The following is a 17,731-nucleotide window of genomic DNA, read 5'->3' as shown; positions in this document are numbered from 1 at the left end:
CCTCAATTCATTTTATTTTTTGAGACAGGGTCTTGCTAAATTGCTGAGGCTGTCCTGGAACTTGCAATCCTCCTGCCTCAGCTTCCTGAGTCACTGGGACCACAGGTGTGCACCAGTGTGCCCAGACAGTGTTTGGAAACTTATAAAAAGGATCATATTTCTAGTAGATTCATTCAATGAAGTGGATAGAGTGATTCTCAAACTGAGGTGGGACACCTGACTTCTTTACATTTTGAGAGATCTGAAGTTTCACAGCATTGCTCTTCTACATCCCTCACCCCTCCAGACACCTCTCCCTTCCCCATAAAAGGCAAAAGACAATTTTAACTCTTTATTTGAAACAAACAATTCCAGAGACAGAAGGTTAGTTGTGACAACAGCTTCTCACTACAACACAAGGGCGGGCATGGCTCACTGAAGGGACAGGCCAGGCGCCTCAGAACAATATATACAATTTAAACAGTGGCTAAACTGGTGACAGTTATAAAAACACAAAAAGGAGTCTGGGGAACAGCAAAGCCAACAGGGAAAGAGCTGGGTATCCCCTTTGCCAGACACTAATAGTTTTCTGGGCCTACAAAATCAAGATGGGGAAAAGAGAAGATGTAAGCAATAAGGGCAGGCCCCATGCCTACAACTCCTCACCAATATTGTGACCACAGACCCTATCTTGCATGACCCAGTCCCCCAAAGGCTTGGCCTGGCTCTTAAGATGGAGAGAGAACAAGAGGGGGAACCCAGCCTCAATCCAAGTCAGAAGGTAGTTTTTGCCTTGAGAGCTCTGTCCATAGAACTAAAGGGAGTCAGTTACAGAGGGGCTAAGCATGTTGACACCATGGCTCATGCCAACCTAAGATGGCAGAGAGAGACAAACACATAAACCAAAGGGGACAGGAGTCTGCACAAAAGGAGTCTGCTCCCCATACTTACAGTCATTCTCTGCCTTTGAGGAAAAGAAAGCATTTGGATCTCTTTAGAAATTGTAGCACCATGGATTGGTGCTTGCCAGGGTAGGGCGGGGAACACAGTGGTGAGAGGGTGCCAACATCCAATTATCTCTTATGGGAGGGGAACAGTGTCTAAGCTCTGTGTTTTGGGTAAATGGTCCCCTCATTACTTTTATCATTTCTTTCACACCTTTCAGACAAGACCCTTTTGTGTGGTACTGGGGAAGAGGGAGAAGGGAGTGGAGTGGGCACAGGGCAGAGAAGGTAGCTGAGTTCTTCCCTAGGTTAGACCTAGGAACAAGGGGCTTCACCAACACAGATGGGTCAGGAAACCCAAAGCCAACAGGATCACCAGAGCTATTAACACTCCACCAGAGTCTGGCCCCAGAAGAAAGGTTTTACTCTGAAGCAAAAAGAAAATGGGCTAACTAGATTTTGCCCATCACTGGGGGTCTAGCCCCTGAGTACAGAAGATTGGAACGCAGTGGTTGTCAAGTGGTATAGAAGAAGGTAAAAGCCAGGGGTTCCTAGGAAAGGAAGAGAATGGGTGAGTAGAAAGGGGCAGTCAGGGCCCTTCAAAATGAGTAGCATTGTTTCCTGGGCCAGTCACCCTATGAGACGTGACCACAGGACAGACATTGATATGAAAGATGAATACAGGTGGCACATAGACTCAGTCCAGGTCTTCCTCCCCAGGACGACCCAATTCCTCATATATCTCACGCACAGCCAGGATGCGATTGAGCATGCTCTCCAACATGCTGCGGTCCATAGGGATCACAGAATACCAGAGAGGTGACTCGGCAATGCAGGACCGTTCAGGTTGCAGGTAGAACACATCATTGCGAGTTCGGAGGCTTTCAGGACTACAATGGTGGGAGTGGGAGAACAGAAGATTAGTGCCAAGGCAAAGTACATCCCTTGGGTCCACATGCCTGCAAACCCACCAACTTACCATTTTGAGAGATAGAATTCATAGAACTTCACAGGGCAGCGGAGGGGATTCATGCGGTTCTCACGTTGCTCTAAGATAGGGGCTTCATCTTCTCTCTTTCGTTTCCCAGGACCTGTGTCTATAGAGGGAAATGACTTAGACTCATTAAGAGCACATGCTCAATGAGCACTTCCCAGAACACAGCCTAGGACAAAAGCAGAAAACCTCAGGATACAAAATATAGTCTCATAAGGAAATAAAGTGGAGGGGTGCTGGGGTTGTAGCTCAGTGGTAGAGCACTTGCCTAGCATGCATGAAGCTCTGGGTTCAATTCCCAGTATCACACACAACAAAAAGGGAGAAGAGAAAGAGAAAGTAAGCAAGGGAGCCAGGGATATGGCTTAGTGGTCTACCACTAAGTGAGCAAAAGACCCTGAGTTCAATCATAGTACCATAAGGAAAAAAGAAAAGAAACAGAAAGAGAAAGAAAAAAGGGGCTAGAATGTAGCTTAGTGGTAGAGCACTTGCCTAGCATGCACAAGGCCCTGGGTTCTACCCCAGCACTGGAAAAAAAAGGGCAGGAAAAAGAGTCAGCCAGTCTCTCCATACCAACTAAACATCCTGTAGGGGTATTGCTCTGCAGCCTCCCTAATTCTTGCTGTCAAAATGTCTTTTTATGATCTCCTCCAGTTGACATCTTGAAGAGGTGATCTCACAAGTTATACAAACAAACTGATTTAAAAAGACCCTGTTGCAAGGTTAGGCTTGCCTTCCAGGACAGCAAAACCATGATGGCCCCAAGCCCCTGTACATTAGAGTCCAGCAGAGGTTCAGATCTAGAGAAGGGACCTTGGGAGCTGTGCTAAGGATGGGACAGAATTCCAGGGAAAAATGTGAAGGAAGATGTAGCTTCTGAATCACAGAAAGCCTGTTATTTACTCTCTAAGGGCACCTCCTCCTACTTATCCACCACACCCTCCCCCCAAAAAGGGCAAGTAAACTGCCTTAAAATGAGGAAAGGTGGGGAACAAGCAGCTGAGTGAGCTCCTGTTTATGTAACAGCTACTGCCCATCATCTAGAAGGATTAGCTAGCTATCTTCTTTCTTTCCTTTCTTCCTTCCTTTCTGGTACTAAGTATTAGGGCATTTGCCACTGAGCTACATCCTCAATATTTTTTTATTTTGAAACAGGGTCTTGCTAAGTTGCCCAAGCTGATCTCAAATTTGGAATTCTCCTGCCTCTGCCACCCAAGTCACTAGGATTATAGGCATGTGCCACTGTGCCAGGCTTTTTCTTCTTCTTTTTTTGCAGTAATGGGGACTGAACCTAGGGCTCACACATACTAAGCAAATGGTCCACCATTGAGCAACATCCCTAGCCCTTTTTCATTTTTATTTTGAGACAGGGTCTTGCTAAGTTGCCCAGGTTGGCTTTGAACCTGAGATCCTCCTTCTGCTGAGATTACAAGTTTGCACTACTGCACCCAGCTATTCTTACCTTTTATACAAACCCAGGAATGGAAGGAGAGGAAAGTCAGCGGCAAAGGCCAGTCCAGCAAGTGTGGTGGGACATGGCAGGGAAAAGCAGAGAAGGGGCAAAAGCAAAGGAGGGGACAGTCTCATACCTCGTCCTTTCCTCTGGCGGACTGGGGCATAGTAGCGGATGCTCACCACCTTGGTGGTGCCCCGAGGAGTGGTACATTTGCGGGACTGTCGTACCACATTGGTGAAAGAGAGCTGCATGTGTTCCTCAGCTGTCTGCAGCCCAAAAAACTTAGTGTTGAAGAACATGAGGGTGTTGAGAAGGACAAAGGGCGAGTAGACCCCAAGCTGCTTGCACTCCCAAAGGTGTTCTTCCTCTACTCGGGAGAATACCGTATCTGCAATGGGCAAGGGGAGAGGCCAGGTAAGGAGAATTAACTTTCCAAACCCAACCGCTTCTTCCAACCCAAGGTCCTGGGCATGCATACTTACTGCATGCCTCTCATTTGTATATAAAACCCTGACACTCAGCTATAATACATGGTAGGTCTGGGCATATTTTATACTATTTCCACCTGCATTTGGAGCTTCTCTCATCACCCTCAAGTTGTAGGCAGGTAGATATAAAACCTCAAGTAGTCCCCACAACATCTTTCTTTCTTTCTTTACTTATCACCCAAAACCAGGCCATTTTTTATTAGTCCTATATATAATTCTTCAGAACTGAGACTTGTCATTTTTTTTTCTTTTTGAGGGTCTATGCTCCTCAGGCTGACCTCAAAACTCCTAGGCTCACACCTAAGTCTTGATTCTCTCCTCATGTTCAAGAGCAGGGGGGTCCTGCTCCTCCAGCTCTAAACCCTGAGACAAAACAGCTACATGCTTCTGCCCTCAGATCCTTCGAGAAGAGTGGCAGGCCAGAGAGCACAGGACTCTTTGAGTGATGCATTGGAGGAAGAGAAGACAGGAGTAAGGTTGCTATGATCCTGTCCCTTACTGTTGGGGAGAAGTGTGGGCTGCCAGGTGCTCAAAGACTTGTTGAGTTCTTGAACGAAAGTCAGGTAATAAAGATCCGTGAAAATGTTCACCATTCGGTTATTTTCCAGCAAGTACTGCAGGGAAAAAAAAACAGACAGACATTAAGCCAGACTGTAGGTCCTAGTGGCAAGACAATGATGCTGTAGCCCCAGGCGTGGTGTCCTTGATAATTAGGAGAGGATGGGAAAGAGCTGCTTGGTTAGATGACCCAGAGTGCTTTCCCCCAGGTGTCCCTTCATCTCTGAAGTACCGAGGCTTTGCTAGAAGAGGAGGGTTTGAGATGTTCCTCAGAAGCCCAGACCCCCTTTTCAGCTAATACATGGCTGATCTCTCCCAGTGGGAGTTAAACATTACCCCCCACTTAGGTAGGGACCCTGTCCTATCCATTCCTCTCGTCTGAGAATGGGTTCAAGGACTGCAAAGGGGACCCAGAGAGCAATGAAAACTGTTTCTTGACCAATGGTCCTGGAATCGAGCTCTGATTTTACAACAATACTGACATCTTGTGTCTTATTTGTCATAGAAGGTTAAAGGCAAGCTGCCTGTTTGGGATAGGAGAAAAATGTCAAGGATGGGGCTAGAAACAGTTCTAGTAAGACCCTGCCTGCTGTATTGAGTGATGGGAAACGAGGCAGCATGTGAGGGGTACCTGCTGGATTCCAAGACATAGATAGTAGATACTGTCAGGTTCATATCGTTCACCGTTGGGTCGAGTGATTTCTCTCACAAATTGGGCTAGTCCATAGTTGAGCTCAGCAGCTGAGCAGGCAAGAATATCCTCTTTGATACGCATAGGTTTGGCTGCAGTGATACAAGGTGGAGGTGGATGGAATTAAGAAAATGCCACATTGAGTATTTCACTTAGGTCCACCACCATTAACCCTTTAGTCATGTGAGCTCCTGAACAAACCCACCAATTACAAAGAGCCCTTAGCCTTGAACCTAGACAGCATCTCCCTTTAATCAACAACTCTTCCCCATCTTCACAAGGCAACCTTAAGCGATCACACCCTTATCACTCATAGACATCTTGAGCTGAATCACAGGTATAGCCTCTTTCCCTATTCCCTTCTCCTATTCTCCATTCTCCCTTCCTCTCCTGGGTACTTACGGCCAAAGCGTAACTCATCACCCTTGCTGGTTTCTCCATTGGCGTATTTTGACTGTACCCAGCATTTCCAAGCATTGACACCATATGAATAATTGAGACCAGTACAACTAGGTTGGCTACTCATGGAGTCCCGGGAACAGCTTTCAGAAAGCACCAGTCGCTTTTGACCCTGGAGGGGAAGAGAAAGAAGCATGGTAACAGAGTTAAGGCTAGGAGCACCACGGAAGCTAATCAGGACAGTGTTTACCACTGGGGATGGCGGGGCTGATGTAAGAATACAGAAAGCTTCCATGGCACAGAGCTCCAAAACAGATTTAATAATCTTGTGAACTTGGAAGAACAAAGTTTGTTTTACCTTAGTATGTCTAGTATTGGAAAAAGGAGGTTAGGAAGGTCAAAGTAAGGTTGCTGTCTTGGCTATGAGAGCAGCCCTTCCCTTTGGGCCTCCATTCTCCCTTTGTAGATACAGTAGCCCCAGTCTTACCTTCCTCATGGTTCGGGGAAGGTCTTGTTCAGTAGAAACATCCTCAGGCCCCACTAGGCCACAATCAAAGAGGAAGTCTACACTGGGGTTAATGTCCAAAGGATCTATTAGAAGGGAAAGAAAAAATCAATTTCTTAAGAACTCAACCCTATAGTCCTCCCACATCACCTCTGCTACTTGCCCATTTGACTCAAGATGAGCCTCTTTTTTATTTTTATTTTTTTTTAGTCATACACGAAAGATGAGCCTCTTATACAGCTTTATTGGACTAGACAGGAACCAGCAAAAATATGATTAAGATACAAAAGTGCCAAACACAAACATTCACAGCAGTGTGAATATACTTAACAATACTGAACTGTAGAGCCTTGAAATGAAGATGATAAAATGGTAAAATCACAATTATTTTTAACTAAAGAAAAAACATAAATGTTTAAAAAATAAGACTGGAAGTCTAAAAACAGTATACCTGTTTTACCCTTCTATTTTGGATACTAATCCCTGGAAGAACCTTCTGCCTTAGGGTCACAATGATCACTATTTAGGGTCCTTTACTGATGGCATGGATGTTCTAATACTCAGTGGGCACAACCTTAAATCCTACTCACTCTTGGGGAAGTCTGCCTCCAAGTCTTGCCCAGGCTCATCTAAGACATTGGCCATCTTGACAGCCATGGCCAGGACATCATCACGGGCTGGTCCAAACAGGTCACAGTCTTCCAGAAGTCCCTCTGCGCTCTGGTTGCTCACAAGATCTGGGAGACAAAGAAGTTGGCTCAGCCACTGCATCTCCTGCCCAGCACCTTCACAGGCTTTCAGGGGCTGCTCCCAAATGCACTCCCCATTCGATTTGGCACCAAGATCATCACCCTCCACCCCCTTAAACAGACAGATTGGTAGCACCCTGTCTCTGGCATAGCCGCCATCCATAGCATACCACAAAGGTCAGATGAGGCCTTGTCTAACTCCTCAGCCTCTGCAATCATTTCTGCCATAGCCAGAATGTCAGCCTCCAAGGGGTTGGAAGGGATCTTCACCTTCAGCTCCTCAATGGTCTCCACAATCTTGTCTGTGCTCTCCAAGGTAGTGGGCAAGAACATGGGCACAGGCACCTGGGGGCACAAATCCCAACTAAATGCCAAGAACCATATCAGCAGATAAGCAGGAAAATTGATAAAGAGTAAGGGAGGGCTGGGGTTGTGGCTCAGCAGTAGAGCGCTCGCCTAGAACATGAGAGGCCCTGGGTTCGATCCTCAGCACCACATAAAAACAAATAAACAAAGTAAAGGTATTGTGTCCAACTACAACTAAAAAATAAATTAAAAAAAAAGAGTAAGGGAAAGCGATGGTCTCAATCCTGGAAGGGTAAAGGAGGACCTAGCTAGAAAGGGCAGGAAAACTTACTGGGATAGGCATCGAGAAAGGCACTGGGACTTTCTGGCAGTACAGATGCATAGGCACTGGCACAAAGATGGGCACTGGAATGGGCAGCACAATCACCTGCGGCTTCCACTCTTCTGCTGACAAAAAAGGGATCTTCTCAGAGTCCTGGCTAAATGGGTCACAATGGACCAAAGACCTTATATTAGCCCATCACCCCCAAAAGCTCTAACATGTATTCAATGTCACAAAACTGCTCTTGAACCAAAGGCTGAGACAACTCTGATTCTAGGACAACCATATGTATGATCTTTTGGCTACCCAAGAAATGCCCTAAATCAGCTTGTGGGCATAGGTCTGGTGGCCTAGGACTCTGAAATATAGCCTGTGGCATCTAGGTACCCTGGCTCACCTGTTTGACTCCCTTTGGACTTCATCTCCACCTTGCAGGAAACTCCACGGTTCTGCATTAGCGGTTTACACATGGCAGCTTTGTTTTTGCGGGGTGTTGCTGGGGGGGGTGGGGGGGGAGGAGGGGTGGGAGCAGTTGGAGCTGATCGGGTCTTTGCAGGGATCTGTGGAGACAAGAACATTAGTGCCACCAACTACGGTACCCTCCTTTAGAGATTATCCTCCCCCTTGGCTTTTGCCCTGACCTTGCCCAAATTCCCATTTTCCTCTGGGGTCCTCACTGTGTTGCTGTTCTCCACTTTGGTTTGAGAGGGTGTCTGGGGCTTTGACTCAGAAGACTGACCTGTAGATCAGAAAAAAAAAAAAAAAAAAGAATGCTCTCATTGGAGGAACTAGCTCTCGTTTTCCTTACCCCTGCTCCAGGAGAGTTTCATTAAGAGGCATATCAAATAGAAATGGGAAGTCTAGGATTTCCCCTGCTTGCCAACCCAGGTCTAGTCTTCTCTGGGCCCTGGCAATGGCAGCCAACAAGATTCATTGCTCCTAGCTACTAAGAAGAAGACTGTATTTTCCCCAAAACTCCACAGTTTGAGATCTTCCATTTATATGGCCCTCAGGAGTTTGGTATCCATGGAGTGGCAGAAGGAACAAGGTAACATTCTAGAAATAGTAACAGTTTTGGGTATCATTAAATGCAGAGCTTGCTGGGCATGGTGGTGCATGCCTGTAATCCCAGTAGCTCAGGAGGCAGAGGCAGGATGATCGCAAGTTCAAGGCCAGCCTCAGCAATTTAGTGAGGCTGTAAGCACTTTAGCAACACCTTGTCTCAAAATAAAAAATAAATAAATAAATAAAAAGGGTTGGGGATGTAGATCAATGGTAAAGCGCCCCTGGGTTTAATCATCAGTACCAAAACAAACAAACAAAGAAATAAATGCAGAGCTTATGCTGATACTTCCTTTTCTCTGAAAATTAACCACAACCTCCACATGCCCCATCCTACCTAGGTAGGTACCCACTCTTTAAAATATATAACCCTTATTAAAAAAATGAGTAGATTGTCACTCCAAGAAGATTTAAACAAGACTCCCCCTGGTACCTGGAGGGTCTGGAGGCTAAAAAGCATAGTAATTGTAGCTCTGGCCACGGATGAGGTAAATACAACATAGGAAGAAGAAAGGGCTGGGCCTAAGATTAGAAGAGCCCAGGCCAGTTCTAACAGTGTGCCCCCTGCCCGGGACTCACTGTTCAGGAGGCTCTCAGGCCCACTTTGGGTATCCAAGTTGGGTTGGTTCTGCTGGCTGTAGAAGCGCAGCAGACACTGTTGGTTGCAGAAATGACGGATCTGCCCACGCCAGTGGATGGTCTCCAGCAGCTTCCCCTGGCGCTTACAGGCATGGCATCGGGCAGCCTGAGGGCGTTGACAGGATGGTCAGACCTGCTTCTCTAAAATGTGCTGGGCCCTCTCCCCTGGGATAAGCCCTGCTCCTCCCCTTGGAGACTGGACCACCTTGGAGACTGGAGACTGGCTCCCTTCCCTGGAGATCTAGCCTCGCTCTGATGTTAGTACCACAATCCATGACCCCTGCTCTCTTCTCCCCCTCCTTTCTGACATGCTGATCCTCCTTACCTTGCAGTACCATAGCAGGTACTTGCTTTTACAGTCCTCACTGCAGAAGTCCCAGGTGCTGCCATCTAGTTGCTCAGTGACTCCACGCTGGCAGGTCTGGGAGCAGTAAGTACAAGTGATGCAGCACAAGCCCAGCTTCTTAGTGAAGTCCTGTTTGTACAGCAGCACACAACCTGGGAAGAGGGGAAGAACAAAGAGTTCAGAGATACAGAGATAAGGCACAGGCATGAGAACCAACCTTTTCAAGATGCTACACCCCAAACCTCTTCTAAACAACCTCTTGTGCCCAAAGCCTTAAAATAGATAGGGTAGAGCAACCTGAGCAGAAGGCTCTGCCTGACTACTTTGTAAGCTTTGCTCCTTTTTCTGTCATTTTCCGTGGCCGTGGCTCTGTCCATTCTTCACTTCCTTACCTTCACTGCAGAAGCTCTTTTCTACTCCACTGAATCGGAGTTTCTCATGCAGGAGTTTCTCCTGCCGGCAGTGCTCGCACTGGGACACCACACCCCGAAGCCGCTTGAAGTCCTCACAGCAATCACGGCAGCAGAACTGGAACACCTGCTCCTGAGGTGGGGGCACAAGGCAGGGAGGGCACAACTGTGACAACTGAACTTGGCAGGAGCCCAGCAGAAATACCCCTTCAGATGTGTGGCAAGATGTGGGTGGGGGTAGAGGGGGTCTTACCTGCCAGTCCAAGACCTCAGGCTTGCCACTGAAGAGGCTGTGGCAGTAGTGACAGCTCAGGTGAATGCCCCCCTCAGGGCTTGTGCGCTGGAGGGAAGGAAGACAAGTAAGGGAGGGGCAAGATGTGTGTGGTGCTGGTCGGGAGAGGAGTCAGGCTTGTTCTTCTCTGCCCAGGCCTACCTACCCCAATTCTCCTACCCTCTCTCTGTTGCCACACCCTTTATCCCTGGTCTAGGGTCTGGAGTACCTGGAACTTGGTCCAGCAGCTGGGGCTGCAGAACTGGTAGACTGTGCGGTCAACCTTGTTGTAGTAACAGGGGTCAGAGAGGCTGCGGCGGCAGAAGCTGCAGGGTCGGGGAGGGCCTGGGGCATAGAGAGAAAGAGAGAAAAAGAAAGAGACAGAGAGAGTGTGTGAGAGATAGAAAGAGCACACAGGAGGTGTAAGGCAGTGCAAAGACGGAACAGAAAATCCATGGGAAGATGTGGTTGGGGCTGAGGTTGGGCAGCAGGGATTACTTTAGAAGAGGGGAGTATGGGAGGTAGAAGGAAGGCCAGCAGGGGTCTCAGAGAAGAGGGCTTTGCACCTACCAGTGAGCCCTGCCTGCTTCACTTTGTAAGAAGTGGTACAGCACAGGGAACAGAACAAGCTGGTCTTGCCATTACGATCCACATGTGATAGCATCTCAAAGTTCTTACACAGGGTCTTGCACCAGACACATGGGTACACACGTGTGTTTTTCTGTGAGGATGGGGAAGGAGAGGCTGAGGCTGGATTTGTCCCTTCGCTTTTATTTTTTTAAATTTTTAAACATGGATATTTCAGGCATACAAAAAAGTATAGATGATGATATAACAAAGACCTGTGTGTCCACCAGCCAGCTTCAAAAATAAAACATAACAGATACAATTGAAACCCCCTTTATTTGTTTTATTTGTCCCAGCCCTCGACCCATCAGGCACCTTTATTTATCACCCAAGGACCACACCCCCTTCCACAGCCCTCTAATGCACTACTCCCTCGGCCCCACCTTCTTGTATGCCCCCAAGCACGTTGTGTTGCAGAACCGCTTTTGCTGGCCCTCGTGGAAGAGGAGCTCGGGGCCAGGGCTCCCGGTCTTGGTGTAGATATAAGCCCCACACTGGTCACAACAGTTGGTTTTCAGTCCCTTGTTGGCTCGGAATTTGGAGAAGCAAGAATCGCTGCAGAGCCGATGCACCACGCTGCCATTGCTGACCTCATGCAGGACCTGCCACATACACACACACACACACACACCCTGAGCAGAGTTCTGGCTACTACCGCCCACCCCAATACAAGGATAGCCTCCCACCTCACCCTAGACCTTCACAGCAGACAGTGGGCCCAGGGACCCCCCAACCTGTGCATCAGGCTGCCGACTTGATGGTGAGGTCCTGGGAAGCAAGGCCGGCCAGCTGCATACATCCTGGAATAGCTCTATCCTTGAATATGCTCCCTCATGATGGCTGCCTTTCCTCCCCACTCCCCTTTTCCACAGGGTCTGGCCCCCAAAGCCCCAGAATTGAAGGGGCAGGTCAGGGATGGCCAGACTCTGCAAATCAGCCCCCACTGAGTATCCTCACCTCTCCAGTCTTCTGGCATATGCTGCAGCGAGTGGCATCTGCAGGATCCCCAGATTGGGGAATTGGGCGCTGCTGCTGGGCCTCATACAGGGAGAGACAGACAGATGTGCAGAACTCATGGAAAGAACCTCCTGAACCAGTCTGCGCCACGACCGAATCCCTGGTGTTCCAGATCTCCCTAGAGGTGGGAACAGGTTTGAAAATTCACTCAGGACCACCCTCATTTTACCAGCTTTCTACTCATCTGGGATTGATGACCAGAGCAAAATGTTGTCTGACCCTCTCCCTAAAATTGCTCTCTTCCAGGGCCATCCTGCTTGGTTCTTGCCAATCTCTGTCTGATCCCACTACTTCTGCCTCGACCCTCCCCCCACCACACCTTAGGACCCTCACGCACTTCTTGCAGAAGGTACAGGTTTTTTTGCCCGAGGGTTTCTTAGAGAAAGTGGTGAGACAAGATGAAGAGCAGAAGAGCTGAGGCAGCCCTTTGCGCTGATAGGCTGTCTGCCCCTTCTGCAGTGGTGTCCGGCAATGTGCACAAGTCATCTTGGTGCCCACAGAAGAGCGCCCAGCCCTCTGTGACACACTTGAGCGTAGGGACATGCGAGGAGAGCGCCGGGGCCGGAATGGCACAAAGTCCTCATCATTGGGGTCATCAACCATGGCATCAGAATCCTCATCTGACACTGGAACTGAGGAAGTGGGAAGGGAAGGGAGCAGTGAGAAAAGGCTACCAGACCAGGTCTTTAGCCATCTGACGAGACCAAGTTAGTTCAATCCTGATCCCAGGACCCCAGCGGTTTTGGCCATTATACCCTACTTCCCATTCCTTTGGTAGCTTAAGCTCCTGGTATCTGTCATTCTTGGTTATTTGGTAATCTTCCAGAGAGGGGAAGGGAGGGGCTCCAGGAGAGAAGATTGGGGACAGGGATGGCATAGCTGAAACAAGAAACTCTCCATTCTCACTGCTCTTGTTTTCAATCTCCCCCACTGCCCCTGGTTCCCATGCCAACCCATAGCGGAGACAGGCACTTCACACTCTGCATGGTGAGGGACTACAGGAGCTAGAAGATCGATGCCCTGCCATATCCCACCTTCCACTCTTCTCCACACCCAGAATCCCCAGGTCACGCTTCCTCAAATCCTACTCACTGCTCTCAGTGGAATCCACAACCTCAGGTTTTGGAGGCTCTGCTCTCCTAACGCGCTCGCTTCTCTTCTGTACCTTGGAAACATGGGAGGGAGGAAAACTGACACCAGAGCCAGGCTAATAGGAGTACAGGGTTTAGTGGGGGGGGCAATAGAAGGGAGGGGGAAGGGAGAGTAGGGACCCTTGGCCCATCCCTTAAGAGGAGGGGAGAAAAGGAGGCAGGACTTTCTTCTTAAGAAGCAGTAGACACAAGAGCTCCCTCCCTCCTCCTAACTCTCCTTATACACACTCTCCACTGAACAACATCTGGGAGGGAAAATGAAGGGTCTGTCCTTCCCAGAGCTATAGGGGGAACCAGACTCCTTCCAATCCCCTCCCCCCTCACCCTCTCAGGCGGCTTCTCACTCGCCTTCCCAGTCAGGCCATCTCCTGCAAAGGAAGCAGAAAGCAGCCTAAATCTTGAGCCTGCCCTCACCACCCCCTCCCTGGCCCAACCCCCACCTCCATTCCTGGGGAAGAACTTATTCAAAACTGAAAGGGAAAACTCAAGAGTGCCTGTGGCTTCTTGGGGCCCCTCTCAGGGTTACCTCAGGCTCTGTACTAATGGGGGGGGGGTGCAGCTATTCTCCATTAAAAAATATAACCTACCCCTTCCCATCAGCTCTCTGTCTCAATCATGGGGAGGCAATATAGGTAACATATATTTTACCAACAAAACCAAACCCAAAACTACCCAAAGGGAACAAGAGGAAAATAAAACATAAACGTATGGGCAGGTTCCCCTATACTTGGGTAGTTATATAAGTCCTAAGACCCTGGTCACAGCTTGGAGAGAGGACACCATTAGGCAAAGCAAAGGAGAAACTAGAGCCTTTCAGGTCTAGGCTATCCCTCCCCTATTAGAGATGTGATCCTAGACCTTATATTTCTACCATTCCCCTCAAATCCTATGCTGTTGGGGGCTCCAGAACCTAGTTATCATTCATCAATCCCAGAAACCCCACTCCCTCTCATCTAGAACCAAACTGCTGCAATGATCTTCAAACCAAGAAGCAGTTGTCCTCCCCCAAATCCTGAAGGAAGAACCAGGCACCAAAAGCCTACTGGGATAAGAAAAAGGGAATCTCTCCTACAAAACCCATTCCTTGCATCCCACTCTATGAAACCACCCCATTTCTCTGACACAGCCCCTATTTTCTATAATCTTCTTCACCAGAAACCCCCTCCCTCCCAAATCCCAACTCCTTACCCACACATATCCCTAGACTTATCTCTTCACTCTCCTCCTCCTCCTCCTCCCCCCTACTTCCCAAAGTACATAGCCACCCTCCTTGCCCCTCCCAGCCCTGATTCTCCAGATGATTAGGCAACCTACCTGGCAAGGAAGGATGTGCAGGGGGGCTAGAGCCCCCAGGTTTGGTCTGAGAACTGTTGATTCCATCCCCCAGAGTCTCTCCCACTGAAGGGCTAGGGGGGGCATTTGGGCTCTGTGGTTGCCCTTGGGGAAGCTCCTCCTCTTGCCCAGGGGAGCCCCTTCTCCTGGTAGCTACGGAGGTTGTCTCTTCCTCTTCAATATGGGGGGGTTGCAGGGTTATTGGAGAATCTGGAGCCAAAGGCTCTAGCAGCCCCTCTGGTGAAGAGGGATTTGCCCCAGCCCCTGGATCAGGTGGCACCACCTCAGGGGTTTGGCCCCCTGGTCCAGGCTCTAGGGTCTGATCCCCTGAATCCCAAGCAAGGGTCCCCTCAGGACCATGGTCCACCTCTGGGGGGGAGGGAGCTTTATAGAGCAGCCCTCCAAGCCCCAGCAGCTCAGTGGCTCCATCCAAGACTACTCCAGGGTCTTTTTCCAGGCCAGCAGGGGTATCAAGCAGGTCCAGGGCTCCCGAGGATGGAGAAGGGCCAGGGGGTGCCCATCCTCGAGTTGGGGCAGTCTGGGATTCCAGCAGATCCTCTCCAAATTCCATGTCTACTGGAAGGTCTCCAGCCAGGGGCTTCTCTGGCAGGGTCAATGGGTCAAATGGACTGGGGAAATCACTGGGGTCCATGAGGATGGCTGGATATGGGCTGCAGATTAGGAGTAGAAGAGGGCAGTAGAGATGGTCTTAGCCAGAATTCCTTCTCCTATAGGCTCTGGGACACACCCCATCATCCACTTGGATTTCTCACGAACAGCCACCCCCAACCAACTAGCATTTCTACAGGCTTTAGTCCTAATGACCACTCCCCCCCCCACCACATACAGCGCCCTCTGTGGGGAGTGGCGCTCCCCGCCCTGGCCCTGAGCCCACACTCGCCAGGCAGTTGGTCGTTACCCGCCCGACCCCCACCCCGCAACTCCCAGTTCCCCTCCCCCCTTACCTTTCACCCCCCCCAAGTCGGGCTGAACGCCCCCTCAGAGTCTCCCATAGCCCCACCACCAAGAAGCCTTTCCCGCCCCCACGGCCTCAGTTTCTATTCCCTCCTCACTCTCTCAGTGCCCCCCAGTTCAGTCGTTACCCATCCTGTCTGGCCCCACCCCCCCTCCCCGCGTAGCCCAGTCCTCCCTCAGCCCTTCCCCCGCCCCCACAAACTGCCCTTCCTAATCATTTCCCCCTTAGTTACCTTTCAGGGTAGCCCACTTCTTCAGCCCCGTCCCCCTTTCCCACAGCTCCCCCAGTTCTCCCTTCTCCTGTTGCCCACCCCCCCACCTCAGGCATTTACAGGAAGACATTTTGGAGCTACGATCTCTCCTCAGACCCCCTTCCCGGCTATTGCGAGATCCCGCCTGCAGATTCGGTTCGGCTTGATCAGGCCCGACCCCTACCTGCGGCAGGGTTAGTGTAACGGCTACAAGCCTAGAACTGCAGACAGCGACGGCCCCGCGCTCCTTCTCCACCTCCCTCCCTAGCAGCCGGGACAGGGGTCGCGGCCCCTTTAAATGGCAGCGCCGCTCGCAGCGCCCAGCGCTCTGCACCAGGCGGGCGGGCGGCGCCAACAGCCAACCCCATTGGCTGGCTCGAGGAGGGGGCTCGCGAGACAGCGCCAGCCCCCGGCGCGAGACTCCCAGCCCAGTGGCCGCCTGGAAATTACGGAGTGGAGCATAGTCACCGGAGATGGAGCTTGAGCCCCCGCCCGGGGCCCCGTTAGTTGAGGAGGAAAAGATAGCCTCTGGAGCTCTGAAGCCCGCCCCCGGGGAAGGCGGTGCCCCCTTTCCACCATGGGGCCTAGTACACTAAAACCACAAAAAACACCGATCTACGCACCTGCTTCCCTTACCTGGCTCAAGAGTCTGGCCCCCTTCACACCCGTGCCCGCCCTACCTCCTGGAGCCCACTCTACCCGTGATCCCCTCCTCTCATTCAAATGGTTCCCGGTCCCCTCCCCCTCCCCGTGTCTCTCTTCGCTTCCCACTCGTGTTCAACCCCCCCGGCGTCCGCCCCCCTCAGCAGTCCCTACCTACGCCATGCAGCAGGCGCCTGCCAAGATTACCCTCCCCCCATCCCCACCTCTCCGGGGCCCGCCCCCTGGGCGACTGTTGGGGTAATGAGTGACAGCAGAGGATGGGGGGGGGGCAGGGACCCAGCCCTCACGTGCCCCTCCTCCCCTTGTCTGCAGCCTAGGGCCCCCCTAACCAGTCTGAGAGTCATAGTTATGGGGTGTCTTAAGCTTGCTCTCCAGCCACCCAGGGCTGGTTAATGGGTCTGGCTCTGTGACAACGCCTATGCAGTAACCGTTACTGTCTGACGACCCCCAAACCAGGTCGTGTAAAGCCATCCCCCACTCCCTCAACGGTCTTGGGGTAAGTTCTGGGATCTCCTCCCAGAGTCTTCCTGCAGGAGCTCTCTGCATTATCTCTAGAGTAGTTTTCCTCACCAGGGCAGATAGCTCTGCTCGCTCTCGCTCTCGCTCTCTCCCTTCCTTCCTTCTTTCCTCTCTCTCTCTCTCTCTCTCTCTCTCTCTCTCTCTCTCTCCCCCCTCCCCCTCTCTCCCGTCCTGTCTCTCTTCTCGCTCTCTCACTCGCTCTCTCTTGCTTTCCCTCCTCTCACCCTGTCTCTTTTTGTCTCGGTCTCTGTCTCTGCCTCTCAGACGCACGAGCACGCACGCGCGCAAACACACTCAAGCTCCCCCGCCTGGATAGTCCTTAGCATGTGGGTGTGGCTGAGGTGAAGGCTAGAGAAGTGGGGAAAGGGTAGGGACCACTAGGATTAGGCCTACTGGCTTAAAAAAAATATGTGCGGGAATCCTTTCCCAGTCTTTATTGTAGTTAGAATACTTTACAACCCACCTCCTCACGTTATCACGCCTGCCCTATGGGCTGCCCAGCATTTAGTAGCTGAGATACTAGAGGCTCAGGTGGGAAAGGAGTTCCTTTGGAATACAGTGTCCATTCTAGGCTTCTGTGCCTTTAGCCTTTCTTCCTTTTCAGGCTAAGCCTTTTCTGGCCTTGTAATCCTTGGGAGTTTACCCTCCCTTTCTCAGTCGCTTTCCCAGTAGCCCTATCCTTCCCTACCTCCCCCATGGCCTTGAGGTTATCTTGCTTTCTCCTATGTAGAGATAAATGCAAGAGTTCTTCTCTCACCCTGGGTTTAGGTTTCCTAAATTCAGCTTTCTCTGTATCTTAACTGGTATCCTGTGTACCCACCTCCCACCTTCTGCTTATTTCTATCCTTGTACTGCCCCTTTGCATTTTCTGCTTGTTACATCTCAGTTGGGCCACGGAGTTCTACTGTATTGCCTGCCCTCCTCAACACATGCTTGGACAATTGGTCACTCTGGTTGTTGAATGCCTGGTCATTAGCTTTCAAGTTGGGAGACAACCTAAGTGAAGGTGGGGAATGGTATATTATTAATGCTAGAGGCAGTATGGTAGCTTAAGACCAGATTTCTAATCTCAACACT

At 50.4% G+C, this 17,731-nt stretch overlaps 1 protein-coding gene and 1 long non-coding RNA gene across 6 annotated transcripts in view; both read right to left on the bottom strand.

Moving 5' to 3' along the window:
* Positions 1 to 17,731, bottom strand: part of LOC139703090 (uncharacterized) — a 639,290-nt gene that overhangs the window by 36,343 nt on the left and 585,216 nt on the right. The window lies entirely within an intron of this gene.
* Positions 318 to 16,778, bottom strand: Zmym3 (zinc finger MYM-type containing 3). Of its 5 annotated transcripts, XM_071606498.1 has the most exons (26): positions 16,706 to 16,778; positions 14,229 to 14,917; positions 13,239 to 13,282; positions 12,856 to 12,928; positions 12,101 to 12,395; positions 11,704 to 11,881; positions 11,481 to 11,546; positions 11,130 to 11,348; positions 10,690 to 10,840; positions 10,349 to 10,464; positions 10,102 to 10,188; positions 9,831 to 9,981; positions 9,418 to 9,590; positions 9,033 to 9,198; positions 8,033 to 8,130; positions 7,789 to 7,951; positions 7,401 to 7,516; positions 6,934 to 7,108; positions 6,605 to 6,751; positions 5,997 to 6,100; positions 5,513 to 5,681; positions 5,051 to 5,202; positions 4,361 to 4,475; positions 3,507 to 3,761; positions 1,903 to 2,020; positions 318 to 1,813 (listed from the first exon to the last, which is right to left on the bottom strand). In XM_071606498.1, the coding sequence occupies exons 2-26, from the start codon at positions 14,896 to 14,898 to the stop codon at positions 1,621 to 1,623; spliced, it is 4,194 nt and encodes a 1,397-aa protein (XP_071462599.1). In that variant the 5' UTR covers positions 14,899 to 14,917; positions 16,706 to 16,778; the 3' UTR covers positions 318 to 1,620. The 5 variants fall into 5 exon arrangements, with proteins under 5 accessions (XP_071462599.1, XP_071462596.1, XP_027791688.1 ...); XM_071606495.1 differs by lacking the exons at positions 11,481 to 11,546; positions 16,706 to 16,778 and adding an exon at positions 15,657 to 15,758; XM_027935887.2 differs by lacking the exons at positions 11,481 to 11,546; positions 16,706 to 16,778 and adding an exon at positions 15,657 to 15,758 and having other exon boundaries at positions 7,401 to 7,513.

This window comes from Marmota flaviventris, chromosome X, assembly GCF_047511675.1.
Source record: "Marmota flaviventris isolate mMarFla1 chromosome X, mMarFla1.hap1, whole genome shotgun sequence".
Lineage (NCBI taxonomy): Eukaryota > Metazoa > Chordata > Mammalia > Rodentia > Sciuridae > Marmota > Marmota flaviventris.
The sequence above is the reverse complement of the archived record's forward strand: the minus strand, read 5'-3'. Positions and strand labels throughout refer to the sequence as shown.

Bases quoted from the DNA above. Each gene is read 5' to 3' on its own strand.
- Zmym3 (XM_071606498.1), bottom strand. From the start codon at position 14,898: ATGGACCCCAGTGATTTCCCCAGTCCATTTGACCCATTGACCCTGCCA. The intron at 13,283-14,228 runs GTAGGTTGCCTA...CTTCCTTTGCAG, and splicing joins TGCACATCCTTCCTTGCCAG to GAGATGGCCTGACTGGGAAG. The intron at 11,349-11,480 runs GTTGGGGGGTCC...TGTATGTGGCAG, and splicing joins GTCGGCAGCCTGATGCACAG to GTCCTGCATGAGGTCAGCAA.